The 24,718-nt window shown below is 49.4% G+C and overlaps 1 protein-coding gene across 2 annotated transcripts in view; it reads left to right on the forward strand.

Moving 5' to 3' along the window:
* PGPEP1 (pyroglutamyl-peptidase I) overlaps positions 1-12,025 on the forward strand; it is a 29,076-nt gene extending 17,051 nt beyond the window's left edge. Inside the window, exons 3-5 of one of the 2 annotated variants that reach the window (XM_045991014.1) lie at positions 779-895; positions 4,750-4,982; positions 8,623-12,025. In XM_045991014.1, the coding sequence (XP_045846970.1) occupies positions 779-895; positions 4,750-4,982; positions 8,623-8,815 (543 nt within the window). In that variant the 3' untranslated portion in view covers positions 8,816-12,025. Of the gene's footprint in view, positions 1-778; positions 939-4,749; positions 4,983-8,622 lie in introns of those variants that run through there. The other variant, XM_045991015.1, reaches the window with a different exon arrangement.
* The last annotated feature ends 12,693 nt before the right edge of the window (positions 12,026-24,718 follow it).

Genomic DNA, 24,718 nt, shown 5'->3' on the forward strand with positions numbered 1-24,718 from the left:
CTCTGTAAACACATACTGTGAGACCCTGCTATGTAGCAAGCACCAAATCTATAAATAATTCTCTTTTTTAAAAAAGATTTTTATTTATTTATTTGACAGAGATCACAAGTAAGCAGAGAAGCAGGCAGAGAGAGAGGAGGAAGCAGGCTCCCCGCTGAGCAGAGAGCCCGATGCGGGGCTCAATCGCAGGACCCTGGGATCATGACCTGAGCCGAAGGCAGAGGCTTTAACCCACTGAGCCACCCAGGCGCCCGTATAAATAATTCTTAACAGGTGTAACGAGGAGGAAAGTGTAATGACAACAGCAAAAACAAATGTCATAATGGTAGCCAATATTAGTTGAGCACTTGCTATGTGCCGGGCATGGCTTAGGATTCTTCGTGTGAACTTGTTCATTTAATTCTTATAGCTACCTTGTGAGTTAAGTACTTTTTTGTCCTTATTTTATGGATGAGGAAGCTGAGGCTCAGAGAGGGTTAAGTAACTTGCCCAAGGTCACACAGAATTCACACTGGGCTGCTTAGTTCTAAAGACTGCAGAGTTAATGCTGCTGCCCCGGGAGATGTGGAGAGAGTTTGAGATTGGGGGGAGGGGAAGTGGGGGAAGGGAGGAGCTTTGGGGCAGAGCAGCACTTGCACCTTCCGTTCTACTCTACTCGGCACACTGAGTCAGGAGCCCCACCTGGTTTCTGAGGGTGGGTCAGTGTATTCCCTGGGAGCTCATTCACCTTGCAGCACGTGCCTCCTGCCACAACACTCTTGTCTCCTCTCCCTTCCAGGAGCTGGAGAAGCTCGGGCTTGGTGACAGTGTGGACCTGCACGTGTATGAGATTCCCGTCGAGTACCAGACGGTCCAGAGACTCATCCCTGCCCTGTGGGAGAAGCACAGCCCACAGGTGAGTGGGGCGAAGGCAGGTGCTCCCTCATCAGGACCCGCAGGTGGGCACCCCACACATGGATGATTTGTTAGTGGCTTTGTTCCTGCTTCATTCACGTGCCTGATGACATGGCCTTGTCCCCCAAAAGGGCCATACTTTCCTGGGTTACCCATGGATGTCAGAGAGGAGAGCAAATATCTGGGACCTCCCAGAGCCTGGCTCTGTCCCACTGGCCTGTCAGTTTCAGTCATGACATGTTTGGTTATATGTGACAGTCAGAACACACCTTAGCTCAGCTTAAATGCCAGTGTTTGTATGCTTCAGGTATAGCTTAATCCAGGCTATCAGCATTCCCTCCTGGCCATTCAGCTTTGTTTTGCTCTTCGTTTTTGCTTTGGCAAAAACAGATGGCTGCTGGGCGATACCTTCCCGACTGAGCCCCTCAGCGGAAGGAGAACAACCTTCCTTTTGATAATTTCCCAGAGTCCATGGTTGATTCTCACTGGTGCAGCTGGGTCCCACGCCAGCCCCTGAGCCAAGCACTACGGCTCGGGGGTTGGAGGAAGGAAGAAATGCTCTCATTTGTGAGGCCTGGTCACATGCCTACTTTGGTGGCCAGGAAGTGGCATCACCTCCCTCCAAACCTCATGGAAGGAGAAGGGGGACTCAGGGGTTCCACAAAGGGAGCATGAGAATGGCAGGGAACTGGCTATTGCCAGATGTGGTGGAATGGAGACAAGACAGGAGCTACATCCTCCCACCACAGATTCATGCCGCCCTGCCCAGACAATGGACTTGGAGAGCCCCAGGGGGTCAGGAGTGAAAGCTGCCTGGGAAGTTGGAGGGGTGCTGGCCTCGCTGATGGGTGAGGTACTGGTGGCCTGTGGGGGCCCCGCCTAGCTTCCCACGCTAGCCTGCCCTTGCGGATTTTCCAGGGTCAACCCCTGGAAACCTCCTTCCTCAGGAGCTGTTCTGTCGGGTATCAAATGGAATCGGTCCCTTCGTAGAGGTCGACCTGGAGGCTTAGTGAGATGTCTCTGAAGCCTCTGTGAGTGGGCATTTTCCTCTCTGTGTATGCCATCTGGCCTCTTTCTACTTAAACAAACAAAATTACCCTAAAGGATGAACCTGTTCTTTTTTTTTTTTTTTAAAGATTTTTATTTTATTTATTTGACAGAGAGAGAGATCACAAGTAGGCAGAGAGGCAGGCAGAGAGAGAGGAGGAAGCAGGCTCCCTGCAGAGCAGAGAGCCTGATGCGGGGCTCGATCCCAGAACCCCGAGATCATGACCTGAGCCGAAGGCAGCGGCTTAATCCACTGAGCCACCCAGGCGCCCGGAACCTGTTCTTTTTAAAGATTTTGTTTATTTATTTGACAGACAGAGATCACAAGTAGGCAGAGAGGGAGGCAGAGAGAGAGGGAGGAAGCAGGCTCCCCGCTGAGCAGAGAGCCCAAAGCGGGGCCAGATCCCAGGCCGCCCCCCACCCACCATGACCTGAGCCGAAGGCAGAGACTTTAACCCACTGAGCCACCCAGGCGCCCCTGAACGTGTTTTTGTTTTGTTTTGTTTTGTTTTTAAATTTCCACGCATAGAGAGTCAGCCCTGGTGAGTCACCGGGCACCACGGTTACGGCTGTCACTCACACGCGCGGTTTCCCGTCCGCACGCGCTGTTAAAAGCAGTCCGCGTGGACGCGGTTCCTGGGTCTGCTGTAGCAGACGCTGTAGACACTTAGAACAGCCGAGATGGGTTCTCCCATTCCTGGAGGCCGGAAGTCCACGATCTGGGTCTCAGCAGCGGCACCCCTGCCCGCCTGGTCTCCTCCAGCTTCTGGGGGCTCCACGTTCCTTGGCTTGTAGCGGGGTCTCTCCCGTGTCTGCGTCTGCGGTCACACAGACTTCCCCACGTGTCTCTGCCTTTCCTTCCTGTGTCTCTGAAGGACACGTGCCAGTGGATTTGGGGCCCACCCACACAATGCAGGGGGGTCTCTTCCCGTGATCCTTTACTTTTTTGCGTCTGTGAAAAACCCTTTTTTCCAAATAAGGTCTCGGTCACGGTTTCCTGGCAGTGAAACAGGGACAGTTTTTTTTGGGGGGGGGGGTTGGTATGAGGGGAGTAGCACCGTTCAGCTCATTATACTACAGCTGCTGCTTTGTTTTCACGTTCCCTGATTCTGTTTATGGAGCGCCAGGTGTGGGCCGTCCAGTCAGTGAATGAACTTTGTAACTCCAGAGAGTTCCATTCTGTGCCCGCGTGGCCCCCTAGACGTTATCACGCCATTCCCTAGGACCCTTTAAATGTCCCACTAGGAACCTTTTTAAAATGTCAGAATAAATAGGTGAAATAAATTTTAATAATATTTTCAGTCGGGGCGCCTGGGTGGCTCCGTCGTTAAGCGACTGCCTTTGGCTCAGGTCATGGTCTCAGGGTCCTGGGATCGAGCTCCACATCGGGCTCTCTGCTCAGCGGGGAGCCTGCTTCCCCCTCTCTCTCTGCCTGTCTCTCTGCTTACTTGTGATCTCTGTCTTTCTGTCAAATAAATATATTTTTAAAAATATATAAATAAAAAAAATTATCTCGACCGTAATCAACTGTAAAAGAGTTGTTATGGAGATATCTTACGTTCCTTTGTGTATGTAGGTGCCCAGCCTCTAAAATCTGGTGTGTTCCACACTGACGTCACATCTCAGTTCATACCAACTGCATTTTCAGTGCCCACTAGCCATGTGCCCCCCCCCCACGGCCACCTGGAATGCTCCTCAGCCCCTCCTTTAAATGTCCTCATATATAAATGTTTACGTTTGCATTGCCCTTTCTGTGTGTAAGCATATACACAATTAATAGTTGAAATTCAACTATATTCTTTGAGGTCTTCTGCCTTTTCTAAATATTTTATCATGAGCATCTTATTACCTAGGTCATGAAAAAGTCTCCCTTACGTGATTTCTTTTTGTTTTTTGTTGTTTGTTTGTTTGTTTGTTTTTCAAATGAAATTCAATTAGCCAACGTACAGTACTTCATTAGTTTCAGATGTAATGCTCAGTAACTTATCCCTCTGATGTCATTGTAACAGCTGGGCAATTTTTAGTAATGAATATAACTGTTTTTCCATTATTGAGCCTGCCAGTGTTTTCTTTTTTTTTCTCATTTTTAGAAAAAACACTGAAGTGACAACTGACAGATTATTACCTCTTTGCAGTCAAATGCTCTACCACTTAGCTATACCCCCAGATTATGACCTCTTGGAACATAGGTTAGATTCCTGGAGGTTACACCTTGTCTCTGGTATTTGACAGTATGTCTTGAAGATCCTTCCTTACAGAACTGCTTTTGGGGGGCATCTGGGAGGCTCAGTCAGTTAAACATCTGCCTTCGGCTCAGGTCATGATCTCAGGTCCTGGGTTTGAGCCCCACACTGGGCTCCCTGCTCAGTGGGGAGTCTGCTTCTCCTTCTCCCCCTCCCACCACTCATGCTCTCTCTCTCTCTCCCTCTCTGTCTCAAATAAATAAATAAAATCTTAAAAAGAAAAAAAAAAAAAGAACTGCTTTTGGCACGTTAACAGCTACCTGGTAGCTCCTAATTTATTAGCCAGCCCCCTGGTAATGGCCAGTGAGGTGGTTTCTGGTATTTGCTCGGGTAACACAGCTGCAATGAACATCCTGGCATGTCGCACATCCGGGCATGTTTCCTGGGCAGACCTTTCAGTGGGGTGACCGTATGGTCTCTTCCTGCAGCCGGGGGCCAGAAACAATGTGACCCTGGGCAGAGCCCCGGGGAGGATGCTGTCATCATCATCTTGGCCCGGGGTAGGGGGGATGGGACCCACGGTCTCACGGCCAAGCCCGGTTAAGCCCTGCCCGTCTGTCTGCAGCTCGTGGTGCATGTGGGGGTGTCGGGCATGGCGACCACGGTCACACTGGAGAAGTGCGGGCATAACAAAGGCTACAAGGGGCTGGACAACTGTCGCTTCTGCCCCGGCTCCCAGTGCTGCGTGGAGGACGGCCCGGAAAGCATTGACTCCATCATCGACATGGACGCTGTCTGTAAGAGGGTCACTACGCTGGGCCTGGACGTGTCTGTGACCATCTCACAAGATGCCGGGAGGTAGGGCTCGTGGGGGTGAGTGTGAGCGGTGGTTTCCCTTGTCTACTGGCCCAGGCTAGCAACGGGCAAGACAAGTATGTTGACTTTGGCCTCTGTGGGCTGAGCACTCACCAGTCATGAGCCTTGGAGCAAAGTGTACGCTCGCAGAGGTCCCACTCGTTCTGCTTTCAAGACTCACGATGTGTAGGTCTGCCTGTGTGTCCTCACCCAAGCCCTGGCGTCTCCTGCGTGGGCACTGCCCCAGCCACCTCCCTGGTGGTCCTCCTGCCCCTCTGCCCTGGCCCAGACAGCCCTCCCCATCTAAGCATTTGGTTTTTGTGGTAGTTTTCTGTGGCTGTCATGACAAAGCCCATCAACTTGGTCGCTTAGGACAACCAAGATTCATGCTCTTCTAGTTCTGGAGGCTAGAAGTCCAAAGCCAAGTCCAAAGTCTATATCCTTCTGTTGGCAACGTTCACCCCTTCTGGAGGCTCTGAGGGAGACCGTTGCCAGCTTTTGGTGGCTGCTGGTAACACTGGGGGTTCCTTGGCTTGGGGCTGTGTCACCCCAATCTCTGCTTCCATCTCCCCATGGCCTTCTTCCCTGCATGCATCTGTTTGCGTGGCCTGCTTACAAGGACCCCCGTTGCTGGATTTAGGACCCACCCAAGTCCGACAGGATGTCATCTTGACTAATTATATCTGCAAGACCCCTGTATCCAAATAAGGTTGCACCTTGAGGTTCAGGGTAAACATCGGTTTGAGAAGAAATAGCCTCTTACAAGTCTTTTACACATTTAAATCAGATAGTGTCCTAGAATAAAATCCCAACCTATCTCCAACATCCACAGGGCATGTGTGGTTTGGCCCTTGCCACCTCTCCCCCCTTCCTCTACCTTTGCTCTCCCTGCCCCTACTGCACGCCAGTCCCACCAACCAGCCTCCTCTGGTGGCTCCAACACAGCACGCTCATTCGAGCCTCAGGGCCTTTGCTCATGCTGTGGCCGCTGCTCAGAACTCATCTCCCTTTGGTAAGGCATCTTTCAGGCCTTAGCTCCAACAGGTGGCCTTCCTGGTGGGGGGATCTCCTCAGCCCCCTAGACCAAGTTGAGTCCTCTGTGTTCTGTGTCCTGTCAGCACCCGTTTCTCAGCATTCTGTATCCTTCTCCAGCCCAAAGCCGGCAGGTGGCAGATTCAGTAGACTGAATTGCACAGAGAATTCTAGAGTATCTTCTCATATGTTCCCATCGTGAAAAATTCTCTTGCCTTTTCCCCTTCTCCCTAGCAATCTCTCTATTAGATCTGAGACTTAGTTGTAAAACCTCCTACACCTTTCCGTAGACAACTAACCCTTGGACAACGTGGGGGGGAGGGGTGCTGACCATCCCCCTGCGTAATTGAAAATTGTGTTACATTTGACTCCCCACCCCCCAAATTTAGCTACTAATAGCCCGCTGTTGACCGGAAACTTACCGGTCACATAAACAGTTGATTAATACACATTGTGTTGGTCGTATGTGTTCTGTACTGTATTCTTACAATAAAGTCAGCCTGAGAAAAGAAAATGTTATTAAGAAAATCGTGAGGAGGGGCACCTGGCCGGCTCAGTCAGTGGAGTGTGCAACTCTTGATCTCTGTGAGTTTGAGCCCAGCGCTGGGCATAGTGCTTACGTTTAAAAAAAAAAAAAAAGTCATAAGGAGATGAAACAGCCCACGTACGCATCGGCTGATGAGTGGATAAGATGTGAGATATATCTGTGTAGAGATACAGATACAGACACACACACACAGGAATATTACTCAGCAACCAAAAAGAATGAAATCTAGCCATTTGCAACAACACGGACAGAGCTAGAGACTATTATGCTAAGTGATATAAACCAGAAAAAGATAAAGACCATGTGATTTAGTTACGCGTGGAATTTAAGAAACAGAGCAAACAAGCAAAGGAGAAAAGAGAGAGAGAAACCAAAAAACATTTTCTTTCTTTCTTTCTTTGACACACAGAGCACAAGCAGACAGAGCGGCAGGCAGAGGGAAAGGGAGAAGACGACTCCCCGCGGAGCAGGGATTTTCCCCACGCAGGGCTCTATCCCGGGAGCCTGGGGTCATGACCCGAGCGCCCCATCAAGAAATAGATTGTTCGCTGTAGAGAACAAGCTGCGGTTTACCAGCGGGGCGTGAGGGAAATAGGTGGTGGCCGTGAAGGAGGGGACTTCTCATGCTGGGAGACCGGTGGTGGATGGACGTGTTGAATTACTGTATCACACACTGAAACTAATAGAACACTCTAGAGGCGCCTGGGTGGCTCAGTGGGTTAATGTCTGCTTTCGGTTCAGGTCATGATCCCAGGGTCCTGGGATCGAGTCCCACATCAGACTCCCAGCTCAGCGGGGAGTTTGCTTCTCCCTCTCCTCCCTGCTCATGCTCTCTCTCTCTCGCTATCTCCCTCTCTCAAATAAATAAACAACATCTTTTAAAAAATAATAGAACACTGTATATGAACTAACTGGAATTAAAATAAAAACTTAAAGGAGAAAATCATGAGAAGATACATTGACAGTACTGTCTTCTGTTTCTTGAAAACAGTCCTTGAAGACGTGGGTCTTTGCAGTTCGAACCCATGTTCAAGGGTCAGCTGCCTAGGGACCGCTTGGAGTGCTGCTTTGGGATTCTGACCTAGTTTGCTTTGCTTTTCTGTGGATAAAGTGACAGGAGGTGCCTTTTCCTGAGAGTCCCCTTCCTCGGTTTCACTCGCGAGCACCCAACATGGGTCTTGGCGGAATCTCCGCTCCCCTCCGGGGCCTACTGCATGCTTTGCGAACGGCTACGTGGTACTCGTTCCTCGGTGTGGCTGTGTGTGAAGCCACGCTTCTTTCCGTGGACAAGTCACGTTGTGCCCCAGCCCCTTCATTCTGCTCTAACAAAACCCCACCGACCGGGCAGCTTATAAGCACCCGAGAGGGATGGCTTACAGTTTCGGAGGCTGAGAAGTTCAAGATCAGGGCGCCAGCCTGGTCACGTTCTGACAAAGGCCTCCTTCCAGGTTGCAGACTGCTGACTTCTTGCTGCGTCCTCACTGGCAGGAGGAGGAGGAGAGCCCTCTGGGATGTCCTTTATAAGGACATTTATAAGGGCACTCATAGCATTCTTGAGGGCTCTCGCTTCCCAAGGGACTTGCCTCTTAATTCCATCCCACGGGGAGCTGGGACTTCAACACTGAATTTGAGGACGGACATGCAGACCCCAGCGGGTCACTTCTTACGTTGCCTTTATACTTAGCCATGCAGTGAACACCTTCATCTGTCTTGTGCCCTCCTGCAGACGGCTTCTGAAGGTAGATTCTCCCAAACCGGCAAGAACCTGTCATCCAGCCCAGGCCTTTGCCATATTCCTAGCCTGCCCAATCCTCCCCCTGGAGCAACGAGCCGTATCCCACTCCTCCTCACATACATACTGGCACTCCGAGTTACCAGATTTGTTCATTTTTGCCAACCTGGGAAGCCAGGGTGGGTGGGGAGGGTAGGGGGGACAAGCATATTCCGTCTTGTAGATTTCTGGCGAGGTTGGGGGTCGTACAGCAACTCTGGATGGAGGCTGTCCCGTTACTGACTCTGACCCCATTTTTGTCTTCCTCCTGCCCCCGACGCCCTGAAACTTAGGTACCTCTGTGACTTCACCTACTACACCTCGCTGTACCAGAGTCATGGCCGCTCAGCCTTTGTTCACGTGCCTCCCCTGGGCAAGCCCTACAATGCAGACCAGCTGGGCAGGGCGCTGCGGGCCATCATTGAGGAGATGCTGGATGTCCTGGAGCAGTCAGAAGGCCAAATCAGCTGTCGCCACAAACACTGAGAGCCTCTTGGGCCTCCCAAGATCTCGTCCTACTAGAGACCCCGGGAGGGACGTCCGCCCTCCCAAGGACCTGGCCAAGGGGGATCAGCGCATCAGCTGGGAATCTGATTTGAATCAATATTCCAACTTACACACTTCCTCTCCCTTCTTCTCCACGAAAGGGCTGGTCGCTTGGAAGGAGGTGGCTGAAAAATTTTTTCTCTATTTCCCTTTGCATCTGGGGACACAGCCACAGCGGCTGGGAAGCTGGTGGCTTCTGATCTCCGCAGGGAATCCCAGTCAGGTGGGTCTTTGCTCTTGAGCCCCCAGCTGGGGCCACCTGCTCACCTGCTTTTCTAAGTCTCTGATGAAGGAATTCGGGAGTTCCCTCTGTCCGTGACTGGTTTTTCCCAAACTTAAAACCTCCTTGAAGAGTCTTTGCCCTGAACCACATCCCGACATTCGGGATGGCCCCAGAAAGGGCTGCCTTGGGATATGGCTGGGCTTTTTTTTTTTTCTTCTCTTTCTTATTCTCTTTTTTAAAAACAATAGTGCTAGTTTGGGCACAGAGGAATTTATATTCCCTTTGGTTAAAAGGCGGGATTTCGTGGACAGCAACGTGTCTTTTCTTTTTCCTGGGATGCAGCCCTGTCTTGCCTCTTCTCTGAAAACAGGACCCATGTCTTTGTATTGGAGCTGACATCGAGTTCCCTTTCCTCAGGGCCGGCGGGGCCTTTAGCCAGGCGGTGGGAGGGAGGTGGGGGAGAGGGGGTTGGAAACTGCTGCCCCAGGTGGTTAAAAAGGCCAGCTGACCCTTTCGACGCCAGAGCCAGAGCCGTGAGCTGTACCCTTGGGGACTCTGGAGCAGGGGTGGGAACACAGCCCTTGTCATTTTGACCTTGCACATGACTTTTTTTTTTTTTAATGTAAAATTCTGTAGCAGCTGCAAACCCACCCCACATGTGACCCAGAGTTTTGCAGGCTTGGTGCTGGGGACCAGCTTCTTGTTCTCCTTAAGTGGGGGTGGGGGGGTGGGGAGGCCCAGAGTGGGGCCCGGGGGCTGGAGTTTGCTGGTCCCCACGTGTGCTGGCGTGTTTGAGCAGGAGGGGGGTGGAGCGGCCAGTGGGCTTCTGTATAGATGGTTCTGGAGACGGGCCCAGGACTCAGGAGTAAATTTTGATCTTACTCCCTGGCAACTTTGAACTTAGCAACCAGGGATGAGAGGAACGTCCCCCGGGAGGCCACTGAACTCAGCGGGACCTTGATATCCGTCAGAGGAAAAGAATGACAACAGCAGTCATGACGCCAACTGAGGAAAACACACATTTTGGAAGTGTTCTCCTATTTGGGGTGGGAGTGGGGAAGACGGGGTTTTTATAATTTCCCGAAGTGCGAGGTGTGCTGGAGTCTGATGCGGGTTGGATCGTGTCAGTGTTACCCAGCAAGCAGTTCTTCCTAAAACAGAAGAGATGCTTGTTTTGTTTCGTTTTCTTAAACACTCACCTTCTTGGCCTCTTGTTCTCATGGCCAGGGGAGTTCCTGCCTCGGCTGTGCCGCTTGGGAACCAGGCGGACGGGTTTCTGAGTTAAATGCATTTTCTGGATCCTGGGTTTTCTCTGGAGGGGAAAGTGGCTCCAGGTGGGTGACTCCGGGCCTGCACTTGGCAGTGAGCGTGGCCTATGGCTGGCAGGTTGAACTGATTGGGACTCTGCCCCACCCCCCATGCCAGCCTGCCTTCTGCCAGAAATGCTCAGTTTACATCCCCGGTCTGAGATTGTCCTCTCCTGAGAAATCTGCTGTGTAGGGTTGTGTGAGCAGAAATTGTGGCCGTTCTGGATGTGGGGAGCTCGGGAGGATATCCGCAGAGGTCTTATTGAGAACATTAGGCTTCATCTAGCTCTGTTCCCCCAAAGGTCTGATCTGCAGAGGTGTGAAGGAGGAAACGAATTCAGGCAAGACGTGGAGGGAAAAGGGGGGGGAACCTGGAGATGAGCCAGGCCTCAGCTTAGCTGGGTGCCCGCTAGAACCCGGACACACCATCCCCAAACTCCACATTTTCATCTTTCCTTTGTCTTCATTTTGCCTCTCTATTTAAAGCACCATGTGATTCAGAAATTCAGAAGTATAACTTATTGTCTGATCATTGTTGAGTGTATGCGTGTCATTTTTGTGTTTCTGCAACGGTTTTAGGTTTTCTCATCAAGTCAAGCTGGAATCCTGTCCTCGTCCGCGACGTAGAGCCTTTCGCTCATTCTTCTTTAATCAGACAGCCATCAAACACCTCACCCACTTACTGCCAGCTTTTTTTCACTTCGATTTTCCACTTTAAAAATTTGAAAAATGTTTTTTTTTTTTCTTTTGGGCAAACTCATCTGTTCTCTCCATGGTGTGTCTGTCTGCATTCGTTGGGTCTCGGACTGAAATGTCCCCCCCCCCCCCACCGTGAGAAGGGAGAACCTAGGCCCGTTCTTGCTCCCTTGTTCTTTGCAAAGTCTCAGGAGGAGGGGGGCACACAGAACGGGGTGGGGGGAAGGGCTGTGAAGTGGGTGTGGCTTGGCAGGGTGTGGAGGGGAGAGATGGGAATGGTTGGACGGCAGGTGTTCCAGGTAGAAGAATGGGCAGAGGGATGTGGTGGGAAGGCTGCTGGGGGAATCTTGTAAGAAAGCGGAGTGGGGGGGCCTCTCCCTGGCCCCCCATGGGGGTTGCCAAGGCTGGGGGAGAGGGGCAGCAATGGTCATCTGGGTGTCTGGTGGTAACGTCTCCTTGATGAGGTCAGACCCTCTACACCTGATACCCTTCTTCTCTCAGTCCCTTCGGCTCCCCCTTGCTCACCGAAAAGAAGGCCGGTGGTATGGACGTGATCTTGTAACTTGAAAAAGAAGTAAGGAGACGTTAGTAAGAAGGAAAGAAAGGTGGGAAGAAGCAGGAATTGGAGGTGGTGGACTGGGTTTGTGCCACCTGGGCCACATGGTCCAACCAAGGACCAGCCAAGGTCCCTTGGCCATGGGGAGAGACAAGAGCAGGTGGGGGACAGAAATCATGGCTTCCCAAGAGGTGCCAGGCCTTTGCAGAATTGTCCGATTGCAGTGGTTTTGGTAAGGAAAGTCGTTTTCAGCTGCCTTGCTCTTGGCTGGCATGATGACTTCTAGAACAGAAAGGGCCTGACCAGGGGGATGGCTGGAAAAGGAGATTCAGGATGCCTTTTTTTTTTTTTTGTCTTAGAAGTTTCTGCCAGGAAGCCAGGCCAGCTGGTGTGTGTGTGTGTGTGTGTGTGTGTGTGTGTGTGTGTGTGTGTGTGTCTGCTCCCATGCCTGTGTGCCCTGGGGTGGGGGTGGAGGGGGCTGACTGGGCCAGGGAGGGGAGCTGCTCCCTGAAATCCGCCCACTGCCCTGGCCTCTTTTCTGCTGCCACTGTCTAGACTGTTGACCTTTGACCTCTCCACCCCTTGGAGTGTTTAAACCCAAAAGTCCCCTTTGTGGGGACAAAGCCCCATTCTTCTCCGGTTCCAGCCTCCTCGGTAGCCTGCAGCCGGTGTGGGGTGCTGGTGGTCCCTGTGGGCAGAGCCTGGACACTCATTCCCAGGTGGCTCCCCGAGGCCACAAATCCCACCGCATCCAGCAGACCGAAGAGGGCTTTTGGTTTTATATCCCGGATTAAATTTCCCTTCCCCAGGCACAAGTGCCTCATAAGGGCCTGGGGCTGCTAGCCAGGAGGGAGAGCATCTCTATTTTTGCAGCAGGGAAGTGCGGTCCAGCCCTGAGCTCCTCTGGCCATTTCTCTCCCTTCCCACTCCCCCGCCCTGCCCCAGGCCTTATTTTCAGCTGCCGTGAGACCCACAGAAGTGCCTGCCTCTCCAGTAAGCATGGGGCACAGAGAAAGGGGATGAGCTGGGAAAGAGAGAATCAACCCCAGACTCTGGGAAGGGGGGGGTCCTGGCCCCCCCAGGGCCCAGCCCAGGGTCACCAGAGCCATTTACAGAGCTGGGGGTCTCGGGTGAGTGACTTCTGAGGCTGGCGCAGTTTGTTTCTAGCGAATCCCAGAGAAAGCCGGTTTGGAATTGGGCTCTCTGCTCCCAAAGCCTGTGGCATCCCCAGGGACCAGGGAAGCCACATCTAGGTCTTGGGAAGCAGAGTTGGCTTTCTGCCCACTCTGGGGGGACCTGGCATGTTTCTGGGGCTCCCTTAACATCTCAGGTTTCTATCTAGTCCATTCTAAATGTCTCTTTAGGAAAAGCCTGTCCTACCTAAGGTAACTGGGTTTTCTGTCCCCCAAGGTGGGCCTGTCCCCTGAGCCCCGGGGTGGCCTTTCCCTGACCCCCAGAGTTCCCTATGAGTGCCTTGTCTGAAACTGTCCTGTCTGGGAGCCCAGGTTGGGGAAGGGTCTGCCATGACTTTGCTGGGGGCTGGGCTCTGGATGGTCCCAAACTTGACACCCCAGGAAGCAAATAAAACAGTTGAAATATGTAATTTCTTGTGTGTCTTTGTGAGAGGTTAGTGTCCACAAGGGTCCCCCTCAGCCTGAGGGCCTGAGTGGGCGGAATGGGGGCCCTGATTCACTGGGATTTCTGTCGCTGGTATATGACCTGGGACTCAGTCTGTGGCCGATGTTATGACTGCACTGAGTTAAGAATGATAAGATTTCTGTATGAATGAGGAGAGGATTTCTGTACTGAACAGTCTCCCTCCCACAACCCAGTGCCTGTGTTCTGATGCACAGAGAGGCTGAGTAACTTGCCTGCGGTCACACAGCAAGTTGGTGGGGTGCTGGGATTTAAATCACGATTGTTTAGACCTCCAGCTTGTGCCAAGTTCCCACTCACAACCCTGGGGTGGCGGGGGCAGGTTCCGTTACCCCCTTTTACAGACAGGGAAACTGAGGCTCTGCCAGGTGAAGACTCTTGTCCCACGTGTCATGGCCAGGTCATGGAGAGACAGGGAACCTGCCAGCTTCTCTGGAGCTAAGTAGTTTGAACCAGAAACAGGATTTGGTCATTCCCCTATGTATGTCCTCAGGATGAAGACATTTTAAGAGTCAGTGGCTTTTAAAGAATAGATCTCTGAAACCGAAGGGACTTGTCTTGGAGAACGTGGGTTCCAAGGGAGGGGAGACACAAGGTCTTTGCACCCTCAGAGCAAGTGTCTTTTGTACCCAGAGCAGCCCCAGGCATGTAATCCGTGTGTAATAAACCATGGGAGAACGTAGGAAAAGGGGTGAGTGCCCGGTGTTCCGTCCTGAAGCCAGCAGGGGGCGCAGAGAGGCACTGGAGCCTCCGGAGAGCAGAAGACATGCCCCAGGCCAGCTTCCTTCTCCAGTGGCCTGCCTACGCTGCGTTTTCCTTGCCTTAGCCTGTGGCTGCCTTGGTCACTTATGAGGTGTCCACTGGGCATTGGCTCCTGGGGCTGGGGACACATCAGGGATCCAGCAGTTTCCAGGCTGGGAGTACAGCGCAGGGGACCCAGTAATAATGAGGGTCATACAGGCAGCTGAACAGTCCAAGGCAGATAGGGGCAGGTTCATTGGAGGGTAAGACTTAGAAAGGCCTTGTTTGGCCCCATTTTAGGGAGGCCTCGCTTGGCCCCATTCACCATTTTCCCTCAGCGCTTGCCTGGACATTCTTAGTCTTACTTGGGGATGAGGGTCTTGGACATCAGTCTCACCTATTGGTCCACCCCATCCTGGGGATCTAATGGGGGTCCCTCCCCACCTTTCATACCCTCCATGCTCCCTTTTGCTTATAGGAGAAAGTTAAACTCCTCTTCTGGGCATTTGAACCTCCGTTTTCTTCTTATCACTGACCCCAATCAGGCCCCTCTGCCTGGAAGACCCCCTGCCCCCATTTATACCTGGAGAACTCCTATGCATACCTCAAAACCCAACATCATCTTGGAACACGTTGAGTATGAAGTCCTGGGTAGGTATGGGTGTGTGTGTGTGAAGTACTGAACCGGAAATCCCAAAGTCCTTCCCCCACATCCTCTTTCACTATCCCCTCCTTTCCACACTGGCAATTTGCCACCAGGCATTCAGCAGTTTCTACAAGGAGTGTCTCAGATCTGCCCGGACATGTCCAGGTCCCCCGGAAAGGGTGAGGGGCAGGCTCAGGTAGCACCCCTCCCCCCCACACACACACTGTGTGGTGCTGATGGGAGAGGAGGGAGGCTAAGACAAAGAGACTATGAGAGACTGAAAAGCAGAAATGCGGAGAGAGCAAGGGAGAGACTGAAAAGGGGGCCGAAAGACAATGTGGAAACTCCCTAGATATTTTCTCTTCCCAAGTCCTGTGTTTAGAGTGAGAACAGTGAGGGGCAGGGAGGGCCCTAGCCAGCCAAGGAAAAGGATTTGAGACGTTGGGTGAGACGGGGGTGGGGGGTGCCCTGCTGCGGGCCTCAGTTCTCCCCTCGAGAAGGCGATGACACCCACCCCCACTCCCACTCCCGGCGGGCTTGTACGTCCCTGCCCCTCCCCACCCTCGCCCGGCGTCCTTCCCGCACCCTCCCCTCCCCCCACCAGGCCGGGCACCAAACAGGTGCTTCATAAGCGCACACTGCAGCTGGCAGCGCCAGCAGAGGAGCGCACGTGTGCAAACCTCACGCGTGCAAACCGGGGCGCTGGCGCGCGGTGGGGGAGGGAGCGCAGGCTCTCGGGGTTACCCCTGCTCAACATTCCGGTCAGAGAACACGTGGGGTCCAGAAGCCTGCTGCCTCAGCTGACCCACTTCCTGCCCCGTTCGTTCTGCCCATAGCCCCCCTCGGCCGGGAACCCACACAGCCGGTCCCAGGGGCTGAGCCAACCACTTCCGCTCCAGGCAGCTTGGCGCTCGGTGACTCACTCTCCGCACCCCTCCCCCATGGAGCCTCAGTGGGGGGCAAGCGGGGGTGAGGGGAGCTGGCGGTCGCCCAAGCCCGGAATGTGGAGAGGTCAGGCTGGAAGCATCAGGGAGGAGAGCCATGCACCAGTCTTACTGGCACGTGAAAACCCACCTTGCCAAGGGGGGAAAACATAATAATAATTGGGCGGGTTGGGATACACTAAACTTGATCACAGATGTCCTACTTTTGGACACACACACACACACACACACACACACACACAAATCCGTAAAGAAATTGAGAGGACAAGCCAGGGACTGAGAGATGTCTGCCCTGCATTTAACTGATCGAGGAGTAGCTTCCAGAACATATGAAGACACCCTAGACGGAAGAAAAAAACCCCACCAGATATTAAGATGGGCGGATGACATTGTTTCATGGGGCGGCGGTAAGAGTTACCCGGAACTGGTGGCTTAAAGGAGCAGAATTGTATTCTCTTACGGTGTGGAGGCCACAAGTCCCAGACCAAGTGTGGTCAGGGCTGGAGGCTGAGAAGGATAATTGGTCCCAGCCCCCTCTTGTGGCTTCTGCCGGCTTCTGGCACTCCTGGATGGCCTCTGGCTTCTGGATCCATCATTCGCATCTCTGCCGTTTTCTCACAGCCTTCTTGGAAGGACCCCAGTCTCTGGACTGAGGGCCCGGTTCCTCCAGGGTGACCTCATTTTAATGTTAATAATTGTATCTCAAAGACCCTAAAAGTCACCATCTGAGGTTCCAGGTGGACGAGAATCTGGGGACATAGTAGTCAATGAATTACTGGCAGAAACAGGTGATTCAGGGAAGGTGAATCAGGGCAACGCAAACCAGAAGATCGGGGAATGAAAATCACCCTGAGGCCTCTCCTCCGCCCTAGGGAGGCTCCCAGGCAGGCCCTAGAGACAACAGGCAGGGGTCAGTGGGAGTGCACCGGTGACGGGCGAGGGAATCCGTCTGACCGTCTTAAAGAGTAATTTGCCCACACTAGTGCTGCTGAGGACGGCGGGACCCTCCGACCTGGCCCTTCTGCTGGCGGTATGAATCCCAGAGAAACTCAATGCGTCTGTCTTCCCAGCCGCCTGGTTTACAATAATGAGGAGTTGGAGCCCAGAAAACCACCAGGGGATGCTTAAACTGTGGAATACTATACAGCCCAGAAAAAGAATGAGACAGCCTTCCAGGCAATAATTTCCAAACCAAAACGTTGAGTGAAAATAGAAGCAGATTGCAAAAGGGAACAAACAGTGTGATACCAATGTTATAAAGGTGTTCTTTTTAATTTGCATTTTTGTATTGTGGTAAAATATATAGAGGGCGACATTTGCGGTTTTAACTGTTTCTAAGTGTACTGTTTGGTGGCATCAGTACCTTTACAAGGTTGAATATGCACAATACCGGACCTCTATTTAGTTCCAAAACTTTTCCATCACCTCCAGATGGAAACTCTTTAACCATTAAGCAGTAATTCCTCATTCCTGTCCCTCCTTCTCCAGCTCGGGGTGACCTCTCATCCACTTTCTTCTGTCTCTATGAATTTGCATATGCTAGATATTTCATATTAGTGTAACCATATAATGCTTGCCTGTCTCTGACTTATTTCACTCAGCATGTTTTTATCTTTATCTATTTTTTTTAAAGATTTTATTTATTTATTTGACAGACAGAGATCACAAGTAGGCAGAGAGGCAGACAGAGAGAGAGGGGAAGAAGCAGGCTCCTTGTGGAGCAGAGAGCCCAATGTGGGGCTCGATCCCAGGACTCTGGGATCATGAGCTGAGCCGAAGGCAGAGGCTTTAACCCACTGAGTCACCCAGGTGCCCCTTATTTTTATCTATTTTATTTTATTTTATTTCCCTCTCTCAGCAAGAGAGGGAACACAAGCAGAGAGAGGGGGAAGCAGAGGGAGAAGCAGACTTCCTGCTGAGCAGAGAGCCCAAAGCAGGGCTCGATCCCAGGACCCTGGGATCATGACCTGAGCTGAAGGCAGACGCTTAACAACCGAGCCACACAGATACCCCTAACGCATCGGGCTCCCTGCTCAGCGGGAAGTCTGCTTCTCCCTCTCCCACTGCCCCCTCCCCCTGCTTGTGTGCATGCTCTCTCTCTCTCTCTCTCAAATAAATAAATAAAATCTTAAAAAAAATAAAGTTTGTCATTGTATCATGGATCCATACTTCATTCTTTTTTATGGCTAAGTAATCTTCCATTACCTAGACATACCACATTTTGTTCATCCATTCAGCCTGTGATGGATCCTTCAGCGATCTCCACCTTTCGGCTGTAGTGAATAGTGCTACGATGAACATTGGTGTACACGCTCAGTTCTGGTTCCTGCTGTCAGTTCTTTTGCATATACACCCAGAATTAGAATTGCTGGATCATATGATAATTCTATGTTTATGGTTTTGAAGAACCACCAAAATGCACAGCAGCTGCACAATTTCACATCCCCACCAGTGGTATGAGAAGCTTCCAATTTCTCAACATCAACACATTATTATTATTTTTTAAAGATTGTATTTATTTATTTGACAGATCACAAGCAGGCAGAGAGGCAGGCAGAGAGAGGAGGAAGCAGGCTCCCTGCTGAGCAGAGAGCCCAATGCGGGGCTTGATCCCAGGACCTTGGGATCATGACCTGAGCCGAAGACAGAGGCTTAACCCACTGAGCCCCCAACACATTATTTTTTTTTAAGATTTTATTTATTTATTTGACACAGAGAGAGCACAAGTAGGCAGAGAGGCAGGCAGAGAGAGAGGAGGAAGCAGGCTCCCTGCTGAGCAGAGAGCCTGATGTGGGGCTCGATCCCAGGACCCTGAGATCATGACCCAAGCCGAAGGCAGAGGCTTTAACCCACTGAGCCACCCAGGCGCCCCATCAACACATTATTTTTGATAATAACCATGTTACTGAGTGTGAAGTGGTATCTCATTGTGGTTTCATTTGCATTTTCCTAACGTCTGGTGTTGTTGAGCATCTTGTTATGTGTTAATTGCCTTTATATAGTTTTCTTGGGGAAATATGTATTCAAGACTTTTGCCCATTTTTAAATTGGGTCGTTTGTCTTTTTGTTGTTGAGTTGTAAGAGTTCTTTGTATATTCTGGATATTAAACCTTCATGAGATATGTGATTTGCAAATATGTTCTAGCTCTCTCATGGATTCCTTAGGATTTTCTATAAATAGGGTCATGTCATCTGTGAATAGTAGTTTTACCTTTTCCTTTCAAATTTAGATGCTTTTGATTTTTAAAAAGATTTTATTTATTTATTTATTTGACAGAGAGAGAGAGCACAAGCAGGGAGAGCAGCAGGCAGAGGGAGAGGGAGAAGCAGGTTGCCCAGGGAGCAGGGAGCCCAACATGGGGCTTGATCCCATGATCTCTGGGATCATGACCTGAGTGGAAAGCAGACACTTAACTGACAAAGCCACCCAGGCACCTCTAGATGCCTTTTATTTATTTTTCTTGTCTAATTGCTTTGGTTAGAACTTCCAGTGTGATGCTGAATGGCAATGGTGATGGTAGACAGTCTTGTCTTGTTCCTTATCTTAGGGGGAAAGCTTTCAGTCTCTCACCATTAAGTATAAAGTTAGCTGTAGGTTTTTCATAAATGTCCTTTTTGATGTGCAAGAAGTTCTTTCTGTCCCTAGTTTTTGGAGAGTTTTTTATCGTAAAAGGATATTAGATTTTGCCAAATGTCTTTAATGCAACAATTAAGATAATGATGCGATTTTTTTCTGTTTGTTCCATTAACATGGGTATTTCATTGATCAAGTTTCTTATGTTGAACCATCCTTGCATTCCTGAGCTCCTGTTTGGTTATGGTATGTAATCCTTTTGATACGGTTCTGGATTTAGTTTGCCAGATTTTGGTTTAGAAATTTTGCAACTGTATTCTTAAGGGCTATTGATCTGTGTTTAAGGAAAAACCTCAGTGCTCCGTATGTGTTTTTCCTTCACTCGTACCCAACTACCATAATCACAAACCTTCTGCACCACCACCACAAGAAATTCTCTGCAACACCAGTTGGGGGTCTGACAACTTAACTCAATTCTGACACTATATACCTGGAGATAGTGTCAGATCCTTCAGGTTACGGGTTCGGTCCTACAATACTGCCCAGGCATGTTCTGATGCCCAGGCATGTGCGGATGCCCAGGCACGTCTGGGTTGTTAGCTGTGGTCCTGACGGACTGGCTATAAATCAGAGGTTTCCATGACCCCTTCTTTGGAGTCAGTTGATTTCCTAGAGTGGCCCACAGAACTCAGGACAAAGTTTCCTTACTGTTTACCTGTTTATTACAAAAGGACACAAAAAAGGTACAGATGAACATCCAGATGGAGGAGGTCTGTAGGGCAGGGTGTGTGGGAAGAGGCCTGGAGCTTCCGTCCTCTGCGTGCACCATTCTCCCACCACCTCCGCATGCTCACTGACCCGGAAGTTCTCTGAACCCCGTACTTTTGGGATTTTTATGGAGGCTTCATCACGTAGGCATAATAAATCATTAACGCCATTTATAGCCCCGTCCCCTCTCGGAAGAATGGGGGGGGGTGTGGCTGAAAATTCCAAACTTCTAATCATGCCTTGGCCTTTCTGGTGACCAGCCCCCCTCCAGGAGCCCACCCAGAGTGGCCTCATTACAACAAAAGACACTCCTATCAGGAAATTCCAAGGGTTTTAGGAGCCTGTGCCAGGAACTGGGGTCAAAGACCAAATAGTATAACAAAAGATGCTCCTCGTGCTTTTATCACTGAGGAAATTACAAAGGCTTCAGGAATTCTATGCCTGAAACCAGGGGCATGCAAATATATATATATATTTTTTTCTTTTCTCACTGGCTGTAATTTTCATTTCTTTTTATTTTAAAAAGATTTTATTTATTAATTTGATAGAGCACAAGCAGGGGAAGCGGCAGGTGGAGGGAAAGAGAGAAACAGGTTCTAGGGAGGCTGATGTGAGACTTAATCCCAGGACCCTGGCATCACGATCCAAGCCCAAAGCAGACACTCAACCAACTGAGCCACCCACGTGCCCCTATAATTTTCCTTTCTTGTATTTATCCGTCTTTATGATCAGGGTAGTGCTGGGTTCATTGTAAGTGCTGCTTCCTCTTCTATTTCTTGGAAGAATTAGAAAGAATTGGTATTATGGTTGAGCTAGAACAAGATGGACTTGAACTGCACGGGGCTGTACATGGATTTTTTTTCCGATAAATATGGTACAGGCCTGTAAATGTATTTTCTCCTCCTTATGTTTTTCTTTCTCTTTCTTTTTCTTTCTCTTTCTTTCTTCCTTTATTTCTAAGAGAGAGACACAGAGAGAGAGAGAGCATGAGCCAGGGGAGGGGCAGAGAAGCAGGTTCCCCGCTGAGCAGAGAGTCCAATGCGGGGCTCGATCCCAGGACCCTGAGACCATGACCTGAGCCCAAGGCAGAGGCTTTAACCCACTGAGCCACCCAGGCACACCTGATCTTTTTTATTTCTATAGATGCAGTAGTAATGTCCCCACTTTTATTTCTTATTTTAAAGATTTGTATCTTCTCTCTTTTTTTCTTTGTCAGTCTAGCTAAACATGTCTTGATTCTGTTGATCTTTTCAAAGATGCAACATTTGGTTTTATTGATTCCAGTGTTTCCACTTCTCCTCTATTCTCTGTTTAACTTTGCTCTCATCCTTACTATCTCCTTCCTGGTACTAGCTTTGATTTACATTTACTCTTTTTTTTCTTTTTTTTTTTTTTAAGATTTTATTTATTTATTTGACGGAGAGAGAGATCACAAGCAGGCAGAGAGGCAGGCAGAGAGAGAGGAGGAAGCAGGCTCCCTGTGGAGCAGAGAGCCCGATGCGGGGCTCGATCCCAGGACCCTGAGATCATGACCTGAGCCGAAGGCAGCGGCTTAATCCACTGAGCCACCCAGGCGCCCCTACTCTTCTTTTTCTACTTCCACCAAGTGTAAAGATAGATTATTCATTTGAGGGGCACCTGGGTGACTCAGTGGGTTAAGCCTCTGCCTTCAGCTCTGGTCCTGATCCCAGGATCCTGGGATCGAGCCCCGCATTGGGCTCTCTGCTACACAAGGAGCCTGCTTCTCCCCGCCCTCTCTGCCTGCCTCTCTGCCTACTTGTGATCTCTGTCTGTCAAATAAATAAATAAAATCTTTTTTTTTAAAGGTTATTCATTTGAGATCTTTCTTCTTTCTCAATATAGTCATCCATAACTGTAAATTGGATACGTACATGGCTGCGTCCCATGACTTTGAATAGATTGTGTTTTGTTTTCACGTGTCTCCAGATATTTCCCAACTTCCTGTGTGATTTCTTTGACCCACAGTTTCTTCAAAAATGTGTTGTTTAATATCTACATATCTTCAAACTTTCCATTTTCCCTTCTGTTATTAATGTCTAGTTTCATTCATTCTGTCATGGTTGGAGAAGACACTGTATGACTTCATTCTTTTTTTAAGATTTTATTTATTTGACAGACAGAGATCACAAGTAGGCAGAGAGGCAGGCAGAGAGAGAGGGGAAAGCAGGCTCTCCGCTGAGAAGAGAGCCAGGTACGGCGCTCGATCCCAGGACCCTGGAATCATGAGCTGAGCTGAAGGCAGAGGCCTAACCCACTGAGCCACCCAGGCGCCCCTAAAATCTTTTTTTTTTTTTTTAATCTTATTGAGGATAGCTTATACATGATGGGTAGCTTTTTTTTTTTTTTTTTTTTTTTTGAGAGAGAGAGAAATAGAGAGCACAAGGTTGTAGGCAGTGGAGAGGGACAGAGACTCTTAAGCAGGCTCCATGCCCAGTGCAGAGCCCCAGGTGGCGCTTGATCTCATGACCATGAGATCATGACTTGAGCTGAAGTTAAGAGTCCGCTGCTTAACTGACTAAGCCACCCAGGTGCCCCTCTTCTGTTCCTTTGAATGGGCCATAATTTTACGTTTCCTTTTATGCCTTGTGATTTTTCTTTGTTGAAAACTAGGCATTTGAACATTCTAATGTGGTAACTGTGGAAGTCACATTCTCCTCTTGTTTGTTGTTTTTTTTTTAATTTTTTATTTTTTATTAACATATAATATATTATTTGCCCCAGGGGTACAGGTCTGTGAATTGCCAGGTTTACACATTTCACAGCACTCACCATAGCACATACCCTCCCCAATGTCCATACCCCAACCACCCTCTCCCTACCCCCCTCCCACTGGCAACCCTCAGTTTGTTTTGTGAGATTAAGAGTCTCTTATGGTTTGTCTCGTTCCCGATCCCACCTTGTTTTATTTATTCTTTTCCTGCCCCCCAAACCCCCCATGTTGCATCTCAACTTCCTCATATCAGGGAGATCATTTGATAATTGTCTTTCTCTGATTGACTTATTTCACTCAGCATGATACCCTCTAGTTCCAGCCACATCATCACAAATGGCAAGATTTTATTTCTTTTGATGGCTGCATAGTATTCCATTGTATATATGGACCACATCTTTTTTATATGTTCATTGGTTAAGGACATCTAGGTTCTTTCCATAGTTTGGCTATTGTGGACATTGCTGCTATAAACATTCGGGTGCACGTGCCCCTTCAGATCACTACATTTGTGTCTTTAGGGTAAATACCCAGTAGTGCGATTGCTAGGTCGTAGGGTAGCTCTATTTTTAAATTTTTGAGGAACCTCCGTGCTGTTTTCCAGAGTGGCTGCACTGGCTTGCATTCCCATCAACAGTGTAGGAGGGTTCCCCTTTCTCCCCATCCTCGCCAGCATCTGTCATTTCCTGACTTGTTAATTTTAGCCATTCTGACTGGTGTGAGGTGATATCTCATTGTGGTTTTGATTTGTATTTCCCTGATGCCGAGTGATGTGGAGCACTTTTTCATGTGTCTGTTGGCCATCTGGATGTCTTCTTTGCAGAAATATCTGTTCATGTCCTCTGCCCATTTCTTGATTGGATGATTTGTTCTTTGGGTGTTGAGTTTGGTAAATTCTTTATAGATTTTGGATAGTAGCCTTTTATCTGATATGTCATTTGCAAATATCTTCTCCCATTCTGTCAGTTTTCTTTTGGTTTTGTTGACTGTTTCCTTTGCTGTGCAAAAGCTTTTGATCTTGACGAAGTCCCAACAGTTCATTTTTGCCCTTGCTTCCCTGGCCTTTGGCGATGTTTCTAGGAAGAAGTTGCTGAGGCTGAGGTCAAAGAGGTTGCTGCCTCAAGGATTTGGATGGATTCCTTTCTCACATTGAGGTCCTTCATTTATTTGGAGGCTATTTTCATGTGTGGCGTAAGGAAATGGTTCAGTTTCATTTTTCTGCGTATGGCTGTCCAATTTTCCCAACACCATTTGTTGAAAAGACTTTTTTCCATTGGACATTCTTTCCTGCTTTGTCAAAGATGAGTTGACCACAGAGTTGAAGGTCTATTTCTGGGCTCTCTATTCTGTTCCATTGATCTATGTGTCTGGTTTTGTGCCAGTACCATGCTGTCTTGATGATGACAGCTTTGTAATAGAGCTTGAAGTCCGGAATTGTGATGCCACCAACTTGGGCTTTCTTCGCTTGCTGTTTTTGTTTTTGTCTTTAAATTGTTGAAGGCTGTATTATGTAATTTGTGAATACCCAAGTATTCACTGGGTATTATATAAGCCTGAAGAATCACAGACCTGTACCCCTGAATCAAATAATTCATTATATGTTAATTAATTGAATTTCATTGAAAAAATACATTGTGTAGGTACTTGATTTTGACCATGATCTTTCATCCTACATGTTTGCAGGTTATGAGTTCATCTTGCAGTGTTTTTGAGCAACGCACACCACTTGTCTGGCCTGAGATCTGAGTTAATACAATTCAGAGAGGAGCGCTCTGTGTCAGTCCTTCAAGAAGCACTGAGTAGGTTAGAACAGACCTACGAAATAATTTGTGAATAAGAGCTCTCTCCCTTCTCCAGAATCAGGGATCAGGATCAGGGTTTAGCACCAGAAACAAAGGTTGCTTTTGTTAAACCACTACTGAGCTGGGGAGAGCAAGAACATCTTTGGCAAGGGCGTCATCTCTTGGCAAGGGCAAGTAAAAATGCCACAAAGATTTCTTA

Source organism: Meles meles, chromosome 20 (genome assembly GCF_922984935.1).
Source record: "Meles meles chromosome 20, mMelMel3.1 paternal haplotype, whole genome shotgun sequence".
Lineage (NCBI taxonomy): Eukaryota > Metazoa > Chordata > Mammalia > Carnivora > Mustelidae > Meles > Meles meles.